Below are 23,295 nucleotides of genomic sequence, written 5' to 3'. Positions count from 1 at the left end.
ATTTACAAATATAGGTGAGTTTGCACAAAATTTTTTAGGCTTGTATTTCAGGTCAGGCTGGGCTTAGGCAAGTATAAAGTGTGCTAATATTATATTTAAGTTCAACCCGAACTCGACCTAACCTGATCCATGAACTCCTTTTGTGGTTGAACATGTCAACTATTAGTTTTCAATTCAACTAGTTTGATCGTTAGACCAACAATTATTAAATAATTAATTCAAAATTCATAAAAATCTAAAAAATAATAAAAATTATTAAACCAATTCAACCTGTTCAATTGTCAAATTTTTCTCAATTTTTAATTTTTACCAATTTCAAACAATTTTCTAGTCAATAGATTCAACCCTTTTTTTTGAACCATTATATTCATTTAGTTCTCGATTTTTTCAATCCAGTTCTGTTCCAGTAACACTAGTCACATCATCACATGTTGACAAAATTTGAGTTCAATAACCAAAATGGGTCTAGTTACCAAGTTTAAGGATCAAAGTGGACAAAAAAATACATTTACCAAAGTAGATCTAGTTGCCAAGTTCAGGGGTCAAGAATTATTTTACTCCTTTCTAAAAATTTAAAAGGGTAAACTACCTAGTTACTCAACCAAATTTTAGGGCGCTTTCATTTTGGGTGACCAAAATAAAATTCTTGCAATTTTGGCACCCAAATTTAAAGCATTTTCAATTTAGTCACCCAAGCATTAATTCTCTAATTGCGGTTGACTGTACACGCTACCTCATGTTTACACTTTCATTTTTGTCACCCAATCAACAATTAAAAAAAAATTGGGTGACCAAAATGAAAGAGACATTGAAGTTGGGTGACAAAATGAAAGTATAAACATAATGTGTTGTGTACAGTTAACCGCCACTAGAAATATAATGATTGGGTGACTAAAATGAAAGCATCCTTAAAATTGGGTGATGAAATTGCAAGAATTTCATTTTTGGTAGCCAAAATGAAAGCTCCTGAAAAGTTGAGTGATCAACTAGGTAGTTTACCCAAATTAAAATGGTCTGTGCTAGTGTGGCTTTTGGGAACTAAGTATACATTTAGATAAAGGCCCAATTCAAAAACCAACCAGCCGTCGGCCCGCCTTTTTCCTTCTTATTTTCCGCCTTGCAAATATAAAAAGTAAAATTAGGCCAAAATAGCCGCCGAAAATTCTATAAGCAAATTCTCTAGGATTTTTATTAATTATTTTTAAAAATTTTGAACCTTGATCGACATGGTGAGTATCATTTTTTGTTTCTTCGATTTTGCTTAATGATTGATCTGCTTTTTTTTTTTTTTTGTGTGTGTGTGTGTGTGTGTTTTAAAATTTCCATCCTTAGTTTTTTCGCTTGAAGTCTCTTTGTTCGTGAAAAGTTACGTTATTTAATTTGTTAATTGCTCGTCTTCCTTGTTCGGAACTGTTCTTTTCTTTTTAAGATCGAAGTTGTGGACTGCATAACATTTTTTTGACGATTTTTTTGCTCTTTTTTTTTTCCGCTTAATTTGAACTATTTCCCCCTCTTTATAGGATTCGAAATCGGAGCGGAGCGCTGTATTGGCGATTACGGATGATACAAGTTACGCTGTTACTGCTTTAAATGCATATTGGGAGTTTGAGAATGAAAACCCCAAACGCTTCGACCCTCTAATTATCTTGCAAGCTTCTTCTTTAGGTATTTCTTTACTAATAATTTTGTAAATTTTGAATTTGATATGATATAGATAAAATGTGCTAAAATATGATACGAATTTAGTAAATTTTTTGACTTTATTTATGTATTATGACTAGATAGAATCTATGATACTACTATGAAGGGAAAATTAAGTAACAAAATCAACCATCATATTTCCGTTGTTCTCGATTGAATTGTTTTTACTACAATATGTTTGTTGTTTAATTTGTTTTTTAACCCCTTTTATTTGATAACTTCATTAGTAATTACTGATGTTTGGATGTATGTTTTGTTATTGGGGGTTTGCTCAGCTCGGTTGCCGCTCGAATCATACAATGTAGACTTGGTCATTTACATCTCTAGGTCAGTTGAATTTCCTTTTGATGAGCTGTATGCTGAAATCTTTAGAGTTTTGGTACCTGGTGGATCGTTGGTGGTTTATGGGTTGCAGTCCGGTACAAAGGAGGCTGATACGGTAAAAATTCGTGGTTTGTGACTTTGATGGGCTTAAGTTGCAATAAGACAACAACTTACTAGTGTTTCTTGCAGGCAATGTCTGCTATCGAGCACAAGTTACTATTGGCAGGATTTTTAGACGGAAAGCGTTTTCACCTAAAATCAGTTGCTCAGTCTTTTGGGGTGAGTTTCTTTTTTACTGCTTTTGTTGAATATTTCTGTTTAGCCTGGTAAATTTAATTTTGCTTTGCTGGCTTTTATCTTAAATAATATAACGAAGAAGCATCTACTGTTGTAGATGGCTGCAAAGTTCATTAAGCTTAACCCTTCCAATTGGTGCATGTATTGCCTAGTGTTCTTGAGCTGGGTTAAAATCCCTACTTCGTCATAAAAGAAATTCTGCTGAATTCTAATTAAATCGTTGTAGTATTATATTACTATGTTTGTTCTTCTCCCTACTTTTGACATGCGTGGAGGGATGCTGTGTTAGGTCATATCTTGCCAGGAACGAAACATACATCTTTATAGTTTTTAGAAGGATTAAATCAAAATTGTCATTTTTTGGGGGCCAAATTATAATTTTACCATTATTTTCTTAAAGTTTTATAAATTTTCAGGGCCTAAGAGCACAGTTTTTCTTTTTTTTCTGGGGGGGGGAGGGTGGGGGGCGCAAGGCCCCTGCCTTACCCCTCCCCTTTCCTTCATCCATGTATCATACATTATGCTATTGAAATAAGGCTTGATATTAATTCTATCGTTCATGTCCAGTTAAGCCTTATATTCCTTTTGCTGAGGATTTTATAAAGATAACTACAGAAATCATTGCCCCATTTAGGTTAAGGCTAAGAAGCCATCTTGGAAGCTTGGATCTTCTTTTGCTATTAAAAAGAAGACCGTGAAAAACCCATTGAAAATTCAGATGGATGACAATTCAGATCTCATTGATGAAGATTCGCTCTTAACTGAAGAGGATTTGAAGAAACCGCAATTACCACCTGGTATGATGGCTAGACTTGACAAGATACATGATTATTGGTTTTTTTATCTTTTATGTGGAAAGTTTTAGGCTACTATATATAACATAATTTAAAACGATTGTTTCTTCAGTTGGTGATTGTGAAGTAGGAAGCACAAGGAAAGCCTGCAAGAACTGCACGTGCGGAAGGGCCGAACAGGAGGAGAAAGTGCAGAAGCTGGAACTGACTATGGATCAAATAAACAACCCTCAATCAGCTTGTGGCAATGTATGCATTGTTAATACTCCTATGCTTTTCCTCACACTTTGAAACAACAGAGTGTGGACTAATACTTTTTTACATTTCGAGGTATCATGAACAGTGCGGACTAGGTGACGCATTTCGTTGCAGTACATGCCCGTATAAGGGTGTTCCACCATTCAAGCTTGGCGAGAAGGTATGTTTCCTCATTTCTTTTCCCTCTGCTTCAGGTATGAATTCTTGTATGTAGACCCTATCACTTTCAGTAACGTTTGGGACACCATACTCTTGTGTAGTACATCACCACATCTTTTAGCATTATATCTTTGAACAAATATGACAATAGAAATGAACTCTTTATCCAGGTATCTCTATCAGGTAACTTTCTTGCGGCCGACATTTGAACTCGAAACAGATGGTTCTTTTGGCCAAAATTTTAGGTTTTTAGATACATTAAAACAGGTTTGTCGAGTTCTTTTTATTGCATTTTATCCATCATTTGCAGATCTTTAGTTTACTAATTCGGTTCCAAAATCTAGATGTATGTAAGCGTTCATTTCGACTACTTCTAAACTGCTACAATATATGTATTTTGCCAATAAAAAAGTACTGTTTCTTTTAATTGGTATGGGAATTTTCTGTGATTATGTCTATACATGTAATTATGTGCATCATATTCGTATTTTTTTTTATTAATGAGAGGTCGGTGTTCTATAGTTTTTTCATTAAATTGTTGTTTTTATGCTTTGGGTTGCTGTTTTGTTCAACAAATTTTGTGTTATTTGTGCGTAGGGATGGCAATTGGGCGGGGCGGGTGCAGAGTGCTCCCCGCACCCATCCCTGCCAAGAATTTTCATCCCTATCCATGCTTTGCAACCCGCAAGATTAAAACCATCCCCTCCCCATCACCCACGTGGGTCCCAGACTCACCTAATCTTTACCATACCGGCCTCGTGACTCACTTAATATAATATATTTATAAGTATCACATAAATAAATATAAACCAAAATTTTTTATGAAAGAAGTATGAAATATCTCACCTCTGTACTTCCACCACATATATGACATTGTTCCAACTGTCACCATTAAAAAAATAAAAGTCGCTGCGACCCTTTAATTGGTAAATAAAATATTACTTCAACACGAGTTAAAAAAATTTAGAAAATAAAGTCCTTACTTAATATCTAAATACAAACAATGTTTCAAATACATTATAAATGTCTTCAAGTGTAAAAATTTCAAAAATCAATCAATACATGTCACTCTTGTTGCTTTTGTATCACATATGAGTAAAGTTAAATAGTCGTGAATGTGAGTTGAGTACTATTATCAAAATTAAAATTTTAAATATACTTATTATATTATGCGAGGCGGGCATGGATGATGCAGAATAGGTGGGGATGAGTCGAGTAAAAATTCATATTCAGGCATGTCTTATCACCCACGGCGGATAAAAAGTCATACTCACGCCTGCCTTACCACTCACATTGGGTCTAATTTTTGTTCCCATTCCCACTCTACCACCCGTAAAGCTTATAGCCATTCCCATCCAATTAGGTATGAAGTGGGGCGGGATATTACAAAACCTGCCCACTTACACCCTTATTTGAGCGAAAAATCTGTAAGGGGAAGTAAAGTGCAAACCTATTCTTGTATACATAAATATACACGTGAACATGTTTTAAGTTTTTATCGAAAAATGTTTTTGAAGGTATTTTTTTTAAAATTTTTATTATATATTTAAAGAACTATATTATATTTTTATATATAGAATAGAAATGTGAGCCTATAGTCTAAATACCAGGTCCACGTGCACATCACGTGATACCTTCTATTCTACAAATAGTCATTTATTAAAAAAATAAATGAAAAAAAAGTGCTTAAATTTAATATGATGAAAACAGTTCTAGGAGAGCTTTGTCTCCCGTTTTAGAGGTCCGGTCTGGCTCTACTTTGGATTTTATCGGAATTCAATACGGGTAGAGGGTCTTATACGAGAGAAAAGAAAAAACTAAATGTAGAATATAGATTGAGCTACCAAAGCAAAACACTTTTTAAGGGTGGAAAATGCAGTTTCTACATGTGGGTAATTTGGTGTTCTTTTGGAGGTGTTTATGCTAATGGGGATGATGCAAAAAAGTTTTTGAGTGAGAAATATGGGAATTTATCTGCTTTTGAACTTAAAAACAGTAAAGATTTTAATAATGATCTGATGGAAGCTGATATATCCATGACTGTTAGACTTCAAATCGTCTACAGCAAATTGAGTATCAAATCCATACGAAGCGCTTACGAAGAATCAGTCGGAAGCAGACTCCAAAAGTTTAGTGGATCAGATAATAAAGAACTACTTCAAAGGTAAACTATGCTTTTAACTGTCAACATTTTACTAATTGGTTGGGGTGGTAGCCGCCTCACCGCCATTCCATAGGAGTAAGAAAATAAGTTCAAACCTCAAGAAGTGCACTTGTTGGTTGAGAGGGCTTTACCTTATTCACTTCTAACTTGAAAGAGATTAGTTTGGAGTCTAATGTGGCTTGAGATATCTTTGATTTACACAAAGAAGGGGAAAATTCAACTATCAACATCTACCTAGTGATTGGGATATTTCGGTTTTGATTCATAACCTGAAATTCATATGTTAAATTAACAGCTTTGTTAAATTTCTGAAGTTGAACACCACAGCATTGCACTAACATCTCATTTCTTCAAAATTTTTGTTTTCCATCTGTTTTGAATCTTGTTCATTGTCCTAGTTTCTGTTTCAAAAATGTTAGCTCGGTGTCTTGTATGGCTCGATTGCAGGTTCACTTCTCAATTCAAAGATGAGTATAAACTACCAAGGGGATCTTTGGTAGAGCTCTCAAAGGAGCCAGGCTATGTAGTTAAGACAATAAGTAAGTTGTTCTTTGCATGTTTTATCTTTAAATTAGACATAAGAAGCTACCTTTTTCCAATTTTCTTGCATTCACTGGAGATTAATTCATCTGGTATTTGCATCAAGTGTCCATTCTTCCTTCTGTTTTTCCTTACACAATGCCTACGAATCTCCATTTCTTCATTTTTGTTGAAATGATTTTAACAAGAAGATAATGATTTTATCTGTTCAATACTTGTAAAAACTATAAATTACAAAATATGGTTTCAATACTTCAGAATTTTACATGAATGTTTGGTGGATTCCAGGTCTAACTTTCCATTTTAAAAATGTGTATTTATTATTAGGTCCTTTAGCCCAAAGACAGCACCAACATTTGTACTTACCATTACATTATTTATTCATGTTTTGTCTCAACTAAATTAATCATATTTAGTTTCAACTAAAATTTAAATTAAAGGGATAACAACATTTAATCTTTAAATTTGGTAGTTTTTTTATAATTTAAATCTTGAATTTTTTGGTTCACATTAATTTTGAAATTTAGTAAAAATTTCAATTTGATTCATGATTCCGTTAAAGTGTCATTACTAATTTTTTAATAAAATTATATAGAATCTAAAAATATAAAAAAAATGATAGTATGACGCAATCTTTAGAGTGTCAAGTTATTATACCTTAATAAAATCCAAGCTACGGACTAAATTGAGAAAATTTATTAATTTCTAAATTATCCCTTATTTAAAACTCATTTTCTAATGTCCCAGAGTTGGGGGTTGTTCACCAAAGAACCTTTTGATATATATATTTTGGGGGTTCATACCAAAGAATCTGTTATACAGTAGGCAAAGTACGTCAACTAAATAAACCCATAATGACCTTTTTTTGTGTCCCAATTTTCCCTTCTATAAACCAAACCCTTTGCCATTTCCCAACATTCAATCGAACCCTCCTTTTCAACATCCAAGTCTTAAAAATTCTCTAAGAGATCAAAACCCCAAAAAGCAAAATCAATGGCCGCCAAAACCATGAATGGAGCAACAATAATTGTAGCAACCTTAATGATTGCAATGTGTCTATGGAAAGGAGCATTGGCACAATCAAGTTGCACCAATGTGCTGACTAGTATGTCTCCATGCTTGGATTACATACTAGGGAACTCGTCGACCCCCTCGTCTTCGTGTTGCTCTCAGCTTGCCAACGTCGTGAGGTCGCAGCCTCAGTGTCTTTGCCAAGTCCTTAACGGCGGTGGCTCGTCGTTAGGTATCAATGTTAATCAGACTCAAGCAATGGCTCTCCCTACTGCTTGCAATGTTGAAACTCCCCCTACTAGCCGATGCAATGGTAAAAATTAACCCCAAATTAAAATATCTTTTCAATCACTATAATTGACCCCAAATTATACTTCCTTTTACATTTAGGCACCTGAATTATTTTTTTTAGTAAAAAAATGTACTTAAATTATTAATTTCGTTCCATTTATCCAAAAAAGTGTATGATGTCCAATAAAAATATGTCAGTGTCATGTTTTTAGTGGTTGGTATTGTGTTTTGAGATAAAGTCGGACGAAATTGATAGTTTAAGTACTGCATTTGATTAAAAAATCTTGCGTTTAAGCTTGAGGGCCAATTTTGCGTTTAAGCCTTATTATTAAACCTTTCCAAATTTAGATTAATTTATTTTATATGTTCATCCACAGCTTCTTCTCCCTCTGGGTCTCCATCAGGAACACCAGATTCAAATTCTCCTTCAGGTACAACTTAGAACTTAGAAGAGAGTTCTTTTAGGTTTAATTTTGGTTTTAATCCTTTTATTATGTTAAATTTTGATATTTAATCTTTCTATTTTATAATGCTATTAATATGTCCAAATTTATATTTTTGCCTTTAAAGTGAATTTTTCTTTTTAATAAATGAGTTTAAGTAAAAATGTTTATGGGTTGGGTGACTCCATCCGTTTTAAGCTAGATTTAAGCTTATGTTTTTTAATTTGGGACTGACCCAACTTAGCCTATTTTACTCTTTAGAAATAAATTAAAATATAAATATAAAATTATATTAATATTAATATTTTTATAATTAAATTTAAATAAATAATTTTATATTTATATTAATATTAATATTTTGTAATTAAATTTAAATAAAATTTATTATTCTTTTGAACAATAAAGCATAATAGGCTTGAGCTTTTTGGAATCAAAGTTGAATATAATAAAAAGGACGAAAACCAGAATTATACCGAGTTTTTATCATTGTTAGCTACTTGATTATTCTTTATATACCAGGCAGTGGTTCTAAGACGGTTCCCACGACCGACGACGGCACATCCGCCGCGAACTCCGCCAAGCTGTCGGTTCCGCTTCTGTATTCCGTGCTTTTCATCGCGTCGTGGAGGGCTTCGAGCTTTGTCGCCGATATCTAAGCAACTCTATCTGCTGCCATTAGAATAGATACATAGGGATTACAGGTTTTTTTTATTTTTTGTTGTTGGTTGTGAATGTGAATATTAAATTATTGGGAGCATTTTTTGGGGGGGAAATTGTATTGGTTTTTTTCCCTTTATTTTCTTCATATTAATTAGAGTAAATTTAAAATCTTAAATTTATTTTATGGAATTAATTTAGACAACACCACAATTTATCTCAATGATGGAATTTAGAAACAAATTTTATATAATTGACACGCGAGGCGTTCCCTAATTGCAAATGAAAAATTATGTCATTTAATTAATATTAATAATTATTATAATTTAAAACCAAAAGATAATTAAGTAATTCAACAATAATATTAATAAATATGCATAATCATCTAAATAAAATAAAATAAATCCAACATGCATAATTATCTAAAAATAATAACAATAATTGTTTTATATATTGAAAACAAAGAAACTTCAATTATTTTACAAAAATATTAGATCATATTTCATAAATAGATAAAATTTAATAACAAAAAATACCGTAAAAAAATTTTAAACTAAAATAAAATGACTTACCAGAAAAAGAACCCAAAATTGTTGATAAATATTATATCATTTTTTTTCTTCTTCTTTTTAATAAGAAACTAAAATTTCGATGAAAAATAAATGAAGATGGCATTTGGGTCTTTTGGTTTACATTGAGGGGAGTGTTGGGTTTTGGCGGGAAGAGTCGATGGGTGTTTGTGGTGGTTGGCAGGTGCGCCCGTGTCGGGGTCTGAAACCGCCATCTTACTTGGCGGTTGCAGCAGTAGAAGAAGGGGGTTTTGGCAGGAAGTGTCGGTGGGTGTCGTGTTGGTTGGGAGGTACGCCCGTGTCTGAGTCTGAAACCGCCACTTGACACGGCGGTCTCAGCGGTTTTGGCGGGAAGAGTCCGTGGGGAGGTGAGCCCGTTTCAGGGCCCGAAACAGCCAGCTGGGACAATCCCTTTCAATCGCATAATTCTTCTCTTATCAGGCAAATTAAACGCTGTCGTTTAGTCTTCCTCTCTTGGCTTTCACTTTCAGGTAGTCCCTTTTTTCCTAAGCTTTAGAATTGGAGCCTTTTTATATATTTTTCTCTACTAACCCATTCTTTTAACAGATACATATTGGCAAATTGCTTGGAATTTCGATCTAATTTCGAAATTAATGAATCCCCTTTCCTTTTGCTGGCTGAAATATGAATTGTATCCAAAGCTGAAGCAATGTTGGGTATTAGGCTATTAGCCATCTTTTTAATAGGAATTTTCTCCTCCTCCATATGGCGCCGTCGAGGCCCAGGTTGGCTCAGCGGAGGGACCTGTGTATGTACATACCCCTTTGATCTTTACCTCTATGCCAGATTTATTATCCTCTGAGGTGACACTTCAGTTAGTTCTGTCTTTTCCTCGAAGGTCAGGCACCTTGCCCGTTTCGGTTTAGTCCCATCCGGTGGAAAAGCAAGGGAGTCATGATGATGGCGAGTTTTACAACTGAACTCATCTGGTCATATATAAATCTATAATACATCGATGGGCTTAACGTGTCGTGCCATGTTTCCCTGCTGCGTTTTGAATGTAAAGATCATGGCTGCAGTGTTCTTCAAAATTGCTTGTGCTTTAGATAAATTTTGGGTACTTGAACAATGTAAATATGGTACATGCTTGAACAACTAGATCATCAAATAGAATGCCACTTGTTTCAGGGCCAAAAAGAACTTGTATTTGCACTCTGAACATTTAACATTCCAGTAATTGATACCCTCGATATTACCAGTAAACAAATGAACATATATTTGCACTTTCATCATCAACATGGTGTCCGAAACAACATAAAGCTACTGCTTACAGAAAATTCATTGAATCGAAAACACACTGATATGGTTCCTACAAAGACTTGCCTTAAAAGATTATACATATCTAGCAGGAAGAGATCCACTTTAACAAATGCCTCCTGTAATACTTACCTCTGAAAAAATATATAGATCATATAGTTAGCAAAAGTTAGCAAAGGTTTTTCTTAAACTAACATAAATAACCTAAAAAACTAAATTTCTTATAAAAGAAATACCTTGTAAGTAGCTTGGCATTGTCAACAATCTCCAAGTAAGGACTTTATGAACACTACAGATCACTAACACCCATTGGACAATCGAGACTAGCATTGGCATGGCGACAATGATACAAGCTTCAAATACAGAAATATAACTGGCTTTACTTCCCCCCCACCCCCAACCCACTTTTTCCTTTTAAAAAACAGAAAAAGATGGTGAGGAGAGAAATCATTACTAAATGAAACAAAAAGAGTATTTTTGAGGATATTTGATTGTTAAGCAGCCAATTCAGGCAATGACGGACAAAGGGAAAAGAGTTTACAAGCAAAGACCATATAGGCAAACTAAGTGAGGCTAAATCAAAGTTTGGCTTTTAGAAATAACGGACACTGATTGGGGATCAAGGAACACAAGGAGAAAAGCCTAAGAGAAAGCAATTTACCAGAGATTCTGCAAACATTATATATATACATAGTATCTGATGCTAAAAGAAGAAACTTTGATTCTAGTGTAAAGCTTCTTACAGCTTCCCGTATGGCTCGAGTCATCTTCCATTCCACCCCAAGCTTACAAAAGTCACAAAATACATATACCTTGAAGGCATCTTGTTAACGAAAAGTTATAACCAGCACAATATTCTAGCAAAGGATTGGTTCATAAAGCAAAACCTGGAGATTGTCCCTACCATTGCCAATTCTGCCATCTTTGATCCATATCACCAACCAAGTTATTCAATCTATATATACAATCTAAAACTAACTCAAAATTTGCTAACAACTTATTTACAAACACTCTTTGCTCTTTTTGAATCATCGGTGTTGTCGAGATTGAGAATGCGACGTAAAGATTTAGTCGCAGAATCTACACTAAGAAAAAGTTCCATAACAGAAGGGTCAAGTTCCCTAGTAGGAGATGCGGGTGCGGACTTAGCAGTCGGGTGAAGATCAACAACAGGGACAGCGGCAGGCAAATCAAGGGACATGGACCTCTTCGAGCAAAGTGAGAATTTGGGTATAGGCAAAGAGCTCGGTGGTGGCGAATTGGAATAGGCAGGTCCAGCCCAAAGCTCCGAGTACATAAAACCATCACCAGAGATCTCATCAAAAGACTTATCATTTCTAGGGGTTCTGTTGTTGCTATTGATAGGAATGGCAGAGCTTTTCCGGATAGTTTTTGATGGCTGTTTGGTTATAGGGATAGAACTATACTTAAACGGGGTTGGGAGTAATCCTGCTCCAGATTCAAAAGCCCTACAATTAATCCCATTGAAATTTGTAGATGGTGAAGAAGAAGACCCAAACCTAGCTAGCCCATGTGACTTCACCCTATTACAGTACTGGTTCCTATGATCAACCACCACAACAAGAGTCTCCATATTAACCCCCTTTCCACTGATTCAATGATTCAACTCAGTCTTAAGATAACCCAACTTCTAAATCCACTAAACCCTAAAGGTGACAACTTTGAGACAACCAAATATCATACCCGAAACGAAGCCGTGTAAACCCCAGACCTTCGCCATCGTAGATCCAACAAGATTCAAAGGAAAAAAAATAATCAGGTTAATAATACAAAAAACCATTACTCTTCTTAAATCAAAATCATCAAACAGTACCCAAAACCAAAAGGAAAAAAAACAGTGAACCCTAAATTAAGGAACTTGGGAAAGTGAGGAAACTACCTGGGGAAAAAAGGAAAAAGTTTGCACTTCGAGAAATAGTAAGAATGAAGTGATATGATATTTGTTAGGATCTGAAGACTGAGAGTTCTTCCTTCTTTAAACGATGGGTTTTACTTGGGGTTTTTTTTTCTTTCGATTTTGGATTTATGGAATTCTTTTGGGGAAAATTTTTGGGTTTAATTTTTGGGTTCCGCCATGAAAATGAGAGACCTTGAAGAGGGTGTAAGAGAGAGAAAAACAGAGAGAAAGGAAAAGGAACCAGAATCCCACGGATCTGATGTGACTTCCTCACAGTTGTATTTTTATATTGTTTCTTTATGTACTTCGTTTACTGTATTTTTTAGGCTTAATTTGCGATTCGACCCCTAAAGTATAACCGTTTTCCTATTTTGTATCTAATTTTTTTTGCCTCAATTTGGTACATAAAGTATGTGTTCCTTATATTTTTAGTCCATTTTTTTACTGAAGTTAAAAAAATTTCTTATAGTCAATCATAAAGTGTGTAATATCCCAAAATTACTATTGTAATACCCTAAAAATTACTACAGAAGAAAGTAGGTATCCTTGATATAGTAAAATAAGGAAATAAAGTGACAAAAAGGAAATTTTGAGTTAATGCAACATTGGAAAGTATAGTATGATATATTAATTCAAGAAAGGATTAAATTGCAAAAGTGAAAAAGTTTTGTTGATCAAAAGTAAATACTCAAAATTTGAGAGGATAAAGTGTAAATATAAAAACTTGAAGAACCAATAGTACAAATATTTTAAGGGTGGAATAATCTAGAAACTAAGAAAAATTGATGAATTAGGACCAAATTGAAAAGGTGAAGAATTTTAAGAGACTAAATCATAATTTTACCAAATTAAGTGATGACTTAAGGATGAATTTTTAAAGATTACGAAGGGCAAAATGGTCAATTAGAGAGAGAAATCTAGAAGGCAATGATGATGTTGGTGATATTTTAGATTAATTAATTAAATAAATATTAGTTTATTAATATTTTAATGAGATATTTTATTATTTTATTATTATTGTATTTAATATATAAGGAGAGAAAGATGAAGAATTATCATCATCTTTCCCATGCACCAACATGAGAAGACGAAGAAAGAATGAAAATTTTCTTTTCTTTACAATTTGGTTCTTTCCCAAATATTCACTATTTTCACTTAGAAATTAAAATAAAAATTCATATCCATCAAGAGAGAAAGATAACAAGTAGACTATGGGGAGTTAGAAGATCAAGTTAGATTCAACAAATAGAAGCTAGAGGAGAGAGAAAATCAAGTTAAAGTTTGAAACTAATAGGACAAGATAAGAACATCAAGATTTTAATATATTTTTAAGTTTGATATTATTGAAAAAACATAAAATGATGTTATAGTAGAGTTTTCTTATATAAGGTCTTATGTTTTGATATATTAGTGACGGAAATAAGTGAAAGTGATGGGAAATATTGTAGAGAAATGGAATAAGGAGTTATAAATTTAGTAATCAACATCTTGCACTAAAACAGTTTTAGGCAGTAGGTTAATTTTGAAAAATCACCATAAATCGTGAAAATCGAATTAGAGAATGAACAAAATATGGAATTAAATACTATTGAGTCTAGCTTCTCATAGAAGAAACAGTGTAAGTAATGAAATTTTAAATCATGAGATATAATAAATTTTGTGAGACAAGTTCAGAATGAATTCAAGTTCCCCTGTTCTGACTTTGTAAAATCATTAAAAATTGTATAAAAATAATTGTGGGATATAATTTATATGTTTAAAATTCTTAATGAGTCTATTTTCAATAGAAACAAACAGAAACATCATCCAAATCTCGTACGAGGAGATAATTAATTTTTAGTGAAGAAGGGTCGAAACTGTTAGACAGCAGAACATGGATGACTTTAAAGAATAAACTGTACTTATTGGCTAAACCATAAATTCTGAAAATTTTACGGTAAGAAGATACGTGAGTCTAGTTTCATAGAAATTTAGTGGATCTTAATTCGGAGTTCCGTATCTCAAGATATAAATAATTTAGTGACTATGACTCAAGTGGACAGCTTTGAATGAACATATAAATAAATAGTGAAATTATAGATAATGTTACATATAAGCATGTTATATACATTAAGGATGTGGAATGGAGAGGAGGACGAGGAGGAGGAGGAGAAAAATATATGATTATTCAACTAGCATGAGTTTTCATTAAAAATGGCTAATTTGTATGTTTTAGGTTCAGAATTAAATTGAACAAAATAAAATTTTAAGGGTAAATTTGTAAAATGTCAAAAAGTGACCAAATTGCATGAAATGAATTGTTTTATTATTTAAGTTAATAAATTGAATGAAATGTTAATTTAGATCAAGATTGGGTAGAAATTCGAGGAAAATAGAAAATTACCAAAATGTCCCTAAATTTTGGTATTTCTGCGATCTAGCCTGATAAGTTCGTATGAACTATATTCTATATAATTTTAATTAAAGTGAATGTTATTTGATGATGAATATTATATAAATATGTGTTTTATTATTGGAATTGAATTATTATTAGTAATATTTATAATTATTAGATGCATTGAAATGATTATCGGAAGCTCGATTGGGTTGGAAGCTTGTCGGAGATATATCACACTATTCATTGGTTATATCGGTAATTTTGGATGATTTGATTCAGGTTATAATGACATGTATTCGTTAAATTGGCCAACGTTAGCTCATTAATGTTTTGATTTTTATTGGTTATAAGTATGGATGCTTGATAAAATGAAATGTCTGTAAATTAATTTGTAAACTCCGGTAATGCTCTATAACCCTATTCTGGCGATGGATACGGGTTAGGGGTGTTACAAAGCGTCACTTGGTCTCATTATGTAAAAAATAAATATTTTCTTTTATTAAATGTATATACACATTAAAAAAATAAATAATAGAAATAAATATATAAAAAATTCAGAAAAATATATAATCTAGAAAAACATATACTTTATAAAAGTTTATAAATATAAAATTTAAAAATAAGATAATTGAAGAAGAAATAATTTGAAATTAATAATATCATTACAAAAATGTAAAGTTTTTAAAATTATAAAAAAATTGTAAAAATTAAAAAAAGTTTACAAATATTTTTTTATAAAATTCTAAAAAGTATTAAAATTTCAAGTTTTTTCAATTACTTTCACTTTTTAAATTTATAATTATATATTATAGAATTTATAAGAAATTAATTTTGAACTTAAAAATAATATATTATATATTATATATGATTTTTTTTTACTGTTTTAATCAATATAATATATATAATATTAAAAAATTTAAAAAGGACCCGTGAGGCCGTGACGTGTTTTAATAGCGGCACGTGGTTGGTCAATGCTCAGTCAGTGCCAGTCAATAGTTGATCAAAATCAAAAGTGTTTTTAAATATTTAATATTATAATTTTATGCTTTTTAAAATTAAAATTAATATTTTTATTTTAAATAACTTAATTGCCACATGGCATTTTTTAAATGGTCAAAGCATGCTATGCGTAGCTTTTTATTAACCAAAGTTGCCTAACAGGTTTTTTTAACGTCCATTACAAAATGAACCAAAAATAGAGGAAATTAATACTTTAGGTACTAAATTGGAACAAAAAAATTTATGTATCAAAATGGGAAAATTGGTATACTTCAAGGACTAAATCATAAATTAAGCTCTTTTTAAAAGTAAGTTTGGTATTGGTACGTTGCATGTTCCGTTTCAAATTTATTGATATTTTAAAAAATATTTAATATTAATAAATATATAGTAAATGATATTAAATAAATTTTAAATATAAAATATTTATTTATTTATTTATTATTGTAATGGTAAAAAATTAGAAATTTTTTAAGTTTTTTAATATTATTTATATATCAATCGATAGTTATTGATGCACAATGTTCCAGCCAATGCGACTGAATTGAACGGAACAATTCAACACAATTAGTACAGACCAAAATTCGCAAAAAAAAAAAAAGAGAGAGAAAAATTACACCGATTTATTACTAAAACAATGCGACAAATCAAAATCAATGCGAAACCTGAAGCAACTAAAATGCTATTTACTCTTTTGACATTTACAAGGATAAATATACGTTTGAGCTAATATAAATTAAAATCAAAAGTATAACAAATATAATAAACAAAGAATTTCCAAAATTAGAGGAAACTTATCTAATGATAAATGCTATTATTAGAATTAAAATAGGATTAATATATGATTTGATATTTAAGTTGGACTTTAATATTCAATTTAGTACTTGTGTTTTTTATTAGATAATATATATTAAACATCCATTGAGTTATACATTAAAACTAACCTCGAGTACCTAATCGAAATAAAAAAAACTCAAATACCAAAATAAATATTGAAATTAAACTTAATTATCAAATCCAACATATACTTAAAGAATCGGAATAATTGACAGATAGGAGTTATTCCATCAATGTCTGGTTTAATAGAATAATAATAATAATATTATTATTATTATTATTTGGTTTAGAAAGAAAAATTATATGGATCCAAATTGAGGTAGATTGCAATGAAGAAAATTACATAAAATAATTGTTCCTTTAATAGTACTTCACCTAAAATTAGGAATGCTTAATCGATTAACTGATTCGAACTATCATTAATTGAAATAACCGATCCTTTTAAACCTTTAACCGTTAATCAAACTGAAATTTAAAAAAAAAAATTAACCGAACCGAACTTTTTCAGTTAACCGAAATTTATATGTTTTTATTTTTTGTGGTTAAAACAAGTATAAAACATGTAAAAAAAATTAACCGAATTTAATATATGTAAAATGTATATCAAAATATAAATTTTCGATTAATTTGATTAATTAACCAATTTTCAAACTGAATCAAACGTTAACCGAACTTTCAAAAATTTATTAACCGAGGCCCGACTGAATTAATTCGATTAACCAGCTGATTAACCAAATTGAGTAAATTAACCGAATTAACCCTATATTTGGGTGTGTTGGCTTTGAATTAGAATAGAAAATAGAAATCATCATTTATCATTGCTTCGCACATGCTGGTGGGATCCCACGCACGTCACTCTAACCTTATAATATACTACTGGAATAAATTAGGATAAAATTTGCGGTAAGTATTTATATTTTTTAAAATTTGTGTTTTTATGAATTTAATCGAATTCATTTATTGATTTTAAAATTTAAATCCAGTAATTAATACTGTTAAATTTATTAATATTACATCTTGAAATAAAAAGAAAATATTCACTTAAAAACAAATAATAAACCTCAATTTAACAAATCAATTTTAACAGTATTAATATTTAATTTAAAATTAGAGATCTAAAAACGAAACTACTAAATCTTTAAGAATAAAAATATAAAGACTGAATTTTAAATTTACGAAAACTATAAGAACTTGTGGCGTGTTTTAACCAAAATTTCAGATCCGTCCCAATTCAATGTATCCAGTTAGCTCACTTCATTATTTTAAAAGTAATAAAATATTAAAATGTGATTTCATGTTAATATTCTAGGTGAATTACATTATAAGACACTTATTTATGCTTAAGTTTTTGCTTCTATTATAAGCATTCTCCGCCTTCTTTATCCAATTTTGTTAGCGCTAATCATGCAGTGATAATGTAATAGTTTTAAGCTATCACAACAAACTTTTAACTTTTAATAATCACATATAATATTAAATTGATTCTGATTCTATATACATACACCAAATCAAAAGACGATATAATTCTTCTTAATATTAATTTCATTACATATTTTATCATATTTACTCTTTTAATATAATATATCAATTACAACTCAATCTAACAAAACTCTAAATTGTCAATGAAAAATTTAAAATATTAAAAGGAAAGTTTTCAGCACCAAATTAAAATCGATGAAATTACTTTTTTCCGCTTCATCGGATTTTATGAATTAAGTTATAAAAATTTAATATAATTTAAGAATAAAAAATAAATCAATTCAACTCCTATCCAACTGGCCGAATTTTCAAACTTCTAAACAAACTTCAAAAGTAGTTTTAAGTGTTCTGGGTTTAAAATTCTTATTTTAGCAGCATCAAACTCGAAAATATTGATCTCCTTACTACACCCAACAAATGTTCGTGTACAGTACTGAAACTCAGCAGAAGATTGACTTATCAAAGTAAACCCCAAGGTAAATGTTAAATCTGTATACGTTTATAATCGTCGGATTTAACGAATGACCCCCACCCCCCTGAAGATGTAAATTTTCACTGCTTTGGTTTCACCAAAGTCAATCGTGCCTGCCTGCACAGCATACAAGCCTTACAATTGCTACTGGCTATTTTGCCAAAAACCAAATATAATCAGCAAAAACCATTTTCACTACAAAATTACAAATAGCAATAAACTCTTGAACCATTTGGCTGCCACTTTCATGATCTGAAAACATATTAGCTTCTAAGAGTAATGAGAGAATGAGGGAAACAAAAAAAAAGGTGTTCCCCAGAGAAGCTTTTCTTTTTATGATTACAGAGCTCCGTAAGGGCCCCACGGCTGCATCTGCAACGAATTATCAGCTTCAGTTATGGGGAAAAAAAGCCTCCTTCCTGGTTATCTGTGTTGTGAATAAATTGCTTAGTCAGAAACTCCACACCGTGTAAAAACAAAACATTCAATTTGCGAATATCAAATCACTATTTCTATTAGTACCCCGGAAATTCTACCCGAGAATCCGAGATCAACAGAAGGAAACTAGCGGCAATGTTTTGGCAAATATAATCGCCACTACACTTGGAGATAACTGAATTAAATACTTGTCAAGCGTGGCAGTTTCGAATTATAACCTTCCCTTGGTTGTGTATATGTACAGCTATGGATTCGGGTATTTATGAACATAGAAGCGTCAAGCACCCTTCTCAATGCTAAGAAAATACTTGGCCAATCCCAAAATAAAAATTAAGGATGAGATAACAATACCCGATCATTTAGTGGCTGCAAGTTTCAGAACTCGTCAGCTCTGGTAGATTTTTTTAGACGATCAGAAAATCCACCTCATCTGAGCTTTCCTCGTAAATTACAAAACCTGAATCTTGATACTCCTCATTACCGCTACCCTGATCACTATTATAACTGCTCTCTAATGAACTCGTAACCAATGCACCGTCAGAAGTTTGGCCACTCTGCTGGAATGGCAGGCTGAGCTCACTGTTAATATCACTATCAATCATGTGGTCTATGTCAAGGAAGCTGCAAAGCCAAGAAAAACAAGTCAAAATGCGATATACATTTCCCAGAAACTTCCAATTTCTGATCTTAGAATGTTTATTTGAGGAGGGGAAAAAAGGAAACACTAACAACAATGATGCGACTACCAACTAATTAGGTTTAAGAGTAAACTGTACCATCCTTCCGATGGAAACTCAGCTAGCAGACAAATATCAGGTCTTACTTCCAAAACCTGCTGTAAAGGAATCAAACTGCAGAATATACGACCACGTTAGACCTTTGTAAAAAATAAAGCAATCTCGGCAGTATAGCAGAATCTCACGAAGGATTTATTTACCTGGAGTTGTAAGATCTCTGATACCAGTCACCTTCTGAAGCTAAACCTTCCCTATTAGATATGTCCTATGAATAATGGAAATAGTCAATCAAAAGAGGATTCAGAAAAAGATCAAGGACTATGAAATGATATTAACATATCAATTTGACTCACAAGATGTTTAAGGAACTTAAAATCTCCTGCAATAACAGCTGTCAAGAACCGAGCAACTTCCATCTGCATGAGAATTGAGAAGTCGGACTGGAGTGAGAGAGAGACAGAGAAGGCTTTCTCTAGGAGGAAGAGCTGGTTTAGACCTCACCTCTTTGAGATGCATGCAATCCCTTAATATTAAAACCTCTAGTAGACTCCCACCACCGCCATTTCCCAAATTCCTGATCAAAGAGAAAGAAAACTACTGAGTAATGCATAAAAGCGTTGAAAAAAAACACGACTTTAAAGGATTCTCGTAGGCATGGTTGACATGGGCTGCATGGACCTCAAAAAGGTTCCAGTGATCGAGTATGACGTTGAAAAATCAGCATATTCAAGTTTACGGAATCCCTGCAAGTGATCAGACCACCACTCAGTGCAGTATATTAAAGAGAATCACCATTCTTCCAGCATACAACAAAATATTTACGCAAATCCACCCTTCCTAATATTTTCAAACCATCGATACTATGTTTCAACCATTGAATCTTATCAAGTAACCAATTCAGAATTTCTGATTTTATTAGGAGAGGCTGAATTTGTCTGTCAAAAACTACTAAAAAATTTGCGATATTAATTGAATGCAAGCAAAAAATTTCAAGAATAAGATATTTTCAAGAAAAAAATGTTAGCAGCAAAGACCATGAATATATAGTAATATGAAACGCAGTTCATCCACTATCAATTTATTCATGAGATTTTAAATGTTTGGCAAGATTTCAATCCATTAAGCATGAACTTGAAGTGCAAACCAAAACAGAGGCTATGTTGAACAAACATTAAATGAGAGCACACCTTAACAAGTATGCGAACTTTATTATCATGCAGTTTAAAACCTCTCAGCGACAAAGATGAAAGATTAGGACAATTGTTCACTAACTCAAAACAAGTTGGCGATTTCAAGCTGTCATCCCTCCCTGCATTATCATAACAGCTTTAAGAATATATTTTGAGCATTTAGAACAGACATACTCATGAAGTGACTCCATACCAGTTTTGGAAGACTCAAAGAATAATCGCTCTATGAAGCGACAATGAGAGCTCACTGACATCAAAGTTTGCCTCAGCTCAACATGACTGCATCAAGAAAGAGAGTGAACAAACAACTTAGAAGGTTAAACAGAAAAAAAAAAATCAGCTACTCTGCTAAAGCAATTACTATCTATATCAGTATCATCATCATAAATTGCACATTAGGCTGGGTTAAAAACTAACAAAATTGAATGGTTCGGACAACAGCAAAGTGCTTCTTTAATTAATGCCATAATGATATATTTACTATTCCCTCAGCTCAACTCTTTATGAGTCTACTGATTATTGACCGTGCATTAGCAAATCAATCTCTCTGTGAATTTTTGTTATATGATTAATCATTCCATGCTTATAAACAACTTTAAATTTTTGAGCTTTTACCGCTTATTATATCATCCAGCTGCTGTAGCTTAAGGCAAGTTCAAGCAGACAGAAACAAAAGACAAAAAGATAAGTACTGAAAACCAGCTTGAATAAGGAAACTCACAGGCCAACAATCTCCAAATCAAGTAAAGAAGGGCATGCTGCTAATGCCACACAAAGTGATGCATTGTCCATTCTTTCGATATTGTAAAGATGCAACCTCCTCAGAAGAATTCTTACAATAGGAAAAAAGACAACTAATAAGAACAAAAAGAACTTGTTCCACATCATTGATTCTAAAAAAAGAAGCTAATGCATTGAACCATACCCAGTGGCACCATTGTCCCCACTTAATGGATATAAGCAGGACCTTGTAAGAATGGATGATTCCTTTCCTTGCCTCGTCCTTTTCTCGTTCCACGAAAAGCTCGATACATCTCCAGAGTTCCTGATGGTATACACCAATGGTTGACAGGAACCAGGAGACCCGGTCGGGCCAGGTACTATACCAAGCTTAAGAGATCTAAATAATCATTCAAAAGATAGTAACTAAAAAGAAACTACAAATTAGAAAAAAAAACCATATGCAAATATAATTCAATACTAAATCACACTAATCTTTTCTCTAAAAGATATAGTAATATAAACGAACCGGCTAAAACAACCTAAATGTGTGTGTGTGTGTGTGTGTGTCAAGAGAGCTTGTTACCGATAGTTATATCACGCGAAAGACAAATCAAGCACTGAAAAAAGTTCGGATTGGGCTAATATTACTAAAATTAAATGCTGAACTGTGATGGAAAAAGGAAAATAAGAAGGCGAATCTTACTGGAGTGATTTGCCAGCTCGTTGGATCATGGTGGAAACAACGGCATTATTAACCTTAGGCACGATAGTAGTAAGGTCAATATTGGCATAGCACAAAGGATCCATAGCACACTTGTTAAACATCGAACACGTCGCCGCTGCGTAGCAAAGACTCTGCGAATCCAGCATCGAAAACACCTGCAATAATAATTTTTAAAAAAATCAGAAAGAAAGAACAAAATCACAGCCGTAGATCAAAAAACAGAGTTGAAGGCTTGAAACATTTACCTTGATAGTGAGATCAGGCGGGAGGACCCAAGCAACGGAGTTATGAATCGAAGCACGTTTCCGAGCGGAACGATTGGCAGCACGCAGGAGGAGGCAACCTAGCCGGTGAGCACGATCGATGAGGATAGATTGATCGGCGTCGGAAGGGGAGGAATCGAGAAGGCGGTCAAAGGAAAGGTCAAGGGAAATAGGAGGAGATGAATCGGGGAAAGAAAGGAAAGAGTGGAGGAGATGGTCCATTTGAGAGAAGTGAGGAGGAAGCCTAGGGTTTTGAGATGAAGAAGAAGAGCAAGGGCGTTTGGCCATGGAAGTTGAGGAACTACTCGGCGGAGGAGTGGGGCGGTGGTGGTGGTGGTGGAGGGTATCCATAGCCTGTGGTGGAGCTAGACGAGAGAGATAGATAGAGAGAGTAGCGTTAGTGAATTTTTATTTTATTTTGTGTTTTTTTTGTACGGAATGTAAATTGATGAAACGTGGCATGCACGTGGAAGAATTTCTGGGTTTTAACGTTTTTTTATTATCAAGGTCGATGATGACGTGATGTATTATTGTGTTGTGTCTTTATTAGGCGGAATTTTAATGATTGCTTAATATTTTTATTATGTTTAAATACAAAAATTATATTAAGGTTAAAATATACACTAAGTCCCTGTATTTTAACACATTTAAG

At 32.7% G+C, this 23,295-nt stretch overlaps 5 protein-coding genes across 7 annotated transcripts; 3 read left to right on the top strand and 2 right to left on the bottom strand.

Annotated features, from left to right (window-relative positions):
- The first annotated feature begins 1,083 nt into the window (after positions 1 to 1,083).
- On the top strand, positions 1,084 to 3,960 carry LOC105792267 (anamorsin homolog). 2 transcript variants are annotated; one of them, XM_012620758.2, is made up of 8 exons: positions 1,084 to 1,229; positions 1,521 to 1,665; positions 1,977 to 2,140; positions 2,215 to 2,304; positions 2,957 to 3,119; positions 3,229 to 3,365; positions 3,460 to 3,534; positions 3,704 to 3,960. In XM_012620758.2, the coding sequence occupies exons 1-8, from the start codon at positions 1,227 to 1,229 to the stop codon at positions 3,740 to 3,742; spliced, it is 816 nt and encodes a 271-aa protein (XP_012476212.1). In that variant the 5' UTR covers positions 1,084 to 1,226; the 3' UTR covers positions 3,743 to 3,960. The 2 variants fall into 2 exon arrangements, with proteins under 2 accessions (XP_012476212.1, XP_052490215.1); XM_052634255.1 differs by lacking the exon at positions 3,704 to 3,960 and having other exon boundaries at positions 3,460 to 3,636.
- A 1,311-nt stretch (positions 3,961 to 5,271) lies between these two features.
- Positions 5,272 to 6,415, top strand: LOC105793432 (fatty-acid-binding protein 1). Its single transcript, XM_052634886.1, has 2 exons — positions 5,272 to 5,697; positions 6,145 to 6,415. The coding sequence occupies exons 1-2, from the start codon at positions 5,420 to 5,422 to the stop codon at positions 6,413 to 6,415; spliced, it is 549 nt and encodes a 182-aa protein (XP_052490846.1). The 5' UTR covers positions 5,272 to 5,419.
- Positions 6,416 to 7,027: 612 nt separating this feature from the next.
- On the top strand, positions 7,028 to 8,776 carry LOC105792264 (non-specific lipid transfer protein GPI-anchored 26). The gene is made up of 3 exons (XM_012620754.2): positions 7,028 to 7,561; positions 7,917 to 7,970; positions 8,502 to 8,776. Exons 1-3 carry the CDS (start codon positions 7,231 to 7,233, stop codon positions 8,636 to 8,638), a joined length of 522 nt encoding a protein of 173 aa, XP_012476208.1. The 5' UTR covers positions 7,028 to 7,230; the 3' UTR covers positions 8,639 to 8,776.
- Positions 8,777 to 10,421: 1,645 nt separating this feature from the next.
- On the bottom strand, positions 10,422 to 12,665 carry LOC105792263 (hypothetical protein). 2 transcript variants are annotated; one of them, XR_008198561.1, is made up of 3 exons: positions 12,387 to 12,665; positions 10,723 to 12,218; positions 10,422 to 10,620 (listed from the first exon to the last, which is right to left on the bottom strand). XR_008198561.1 is itself a non-coding variant. In XM_052634462.1 (2 exons), the coding sequence occupies exon 2, from the start codon at positions 12,078 to 12,080 to the stop codon at positions 11,484 to 11,486; it is 597 nt and encodes a 198-aa protein (XP_052490422.1). In that variant the 5' UTR covers positions 12,081 to 12,218; positions 12,387 to 12,665; the 3' UTR covers positions 10,422 to 11,483. The 2 variants fall into 2 exon arrangements, 1 of the variants encoding a protein (XP_052490422.1); XM_052634462.1 differs by having other exon boundaries at positions 10,422 to 12,218.
- Positions 12,666 to 18,573: 5,908 nt separating this feature from the next.
- On the bottom strand, positions 18,574 to 23,067 carry LOC105792262 (F-box protein SKIP17). Its single transcript, XM_012620751.2, has 13 exons — positions 22,626 to 23,067; positions 22,360 to 22,535; positions 21,859 to 22,053; positions 21,655 to 21,765; positions 21,127 to 21,212; positions 20,931 to 21,052; positions 20,422 to 20,486; positions 20,245 to 20,317; positions 20,097 to 20,159; positions 19,944 to 20,008; positions 19,783 to 19,857; positions 19,358 to 19,627; positions 18,574 to 18,995 (listed from the first exon to the last, which is right to left on the bottom strand). Exons 1-12 carry the CDS (start codon positions 22,992 to 22,994, stop codon positions 19,411 to 19,413), a joined length of 1,617 nt encoding a protein of 538 aa, XP_012476205.1. The 5' UTR covers positions 22,995 to 23,067; the 3' UTR covers positions 18,574 to 18,995; positions 19,358 to 19,410.
- Between the last annotated feature and the right edge of the window lie 228 nt (positions 23,068 to 23,295).

Source organism: Gossypium raimondii, chromosome 8 (assembly GCF_025698545.1).
Source record: "Gossypium raimondii isolate GPD5lz chromosome 8, ASM2569854v1, whole genome shotgun sequence".
NCBI classification, from domain to species: Eukaryota; Viridiplantae; Streptophyta; class Magnoliopsida; order Malvales; family Malvaceae; genus Gossypium; species Gossypium raimondii.
This window is presented reverse-complemented; position numbering and strand designations above follow the sequence as displayed.

Excerpts from the sequence above, each read along its gene's own strand:
- LOC105792267 (XM_052634255.1), top strand. Across the intron at positions 1,666-1,976 it reads CTTGCAAGCTTCTTCTTTAG|CTCGGTTGCCGCTCGAATCA; the intron begins GTATTTCTTTAC and ends GGGTTTGCTCAG. Across the intron at positions 2,141-2,214 it reads GTACAAAGGAGGCTGATACG|GCAATGTCTGCTATCGAGCA; the intron begins GTAAAAATTCGT and ends TGTTTCTTGCAG.
- LOC105793432 (XM_052634886.1), top strand. The coding sequence starts at position 5,420 with ATGTGGGTAATTTGGTGTTCTTTTGGAGGTGTTTATGCTAATGGGGAT. Across the intron at positions 5,698-6,144 it reads AATAAAGAACTACTTCAAAG|GTTCACTTCTCAATTCAAAG; the intron begins GTAAACTATGCT and ends GCTCGATTGCAG.
- LOC105792264 (XM_012620754.2), top strand. The coding sequence starts at position 7,231 with ATGGCCGCCAAAACCATGAATGGAGCAACAATAATTGTAGCAACCTTA. Across the intron at positions 7,562-7,916 it reads CCCTACTAGCCGATGCAATG|CTTCTTCTCCCTCTGGGTCT; the intron begins GTAAAAATTAAC and ends GTTCATCCACAG. Across the intron at positions 7,971-8,501 it reads AGATTCAAATTCTCCTTCAG|GCAGTGGTTCTAAGACGGTT; the intron begins GTACAACTTAGA and ends TTTATATACCAG.
- LOC105792263 (XM_052634462.1), bottom strand. The coding sequence starts at position 12,080 with ATGGAGACTCTTGTTGTGGTGGTTGATCATAGGAACCAGTACTGTAAT.
- LOC105792262 (XM_012620751.2), bottom strand. The coding sequence starts at position 22,994 with ATGGATACCCTCCACCACCACCACCACCGCCCCACTCCTCCGCCGAGT. Across the intron at positions 22,054-22,359 it reads CGAGCTGGCAAATCACTCCA|ATCTCTTAAGCTTGGTATAG; the intron begins GTAAGATTCGCC and ends ATGATTATTTAG. Across the intron at positions 20,009-20,096 it reads TTAAGTTCCTTAAACATCTT|GACATATCTAATAGGGAAGG; the intron begins GTGAGTCAAATT and ends CATTATTCATAG.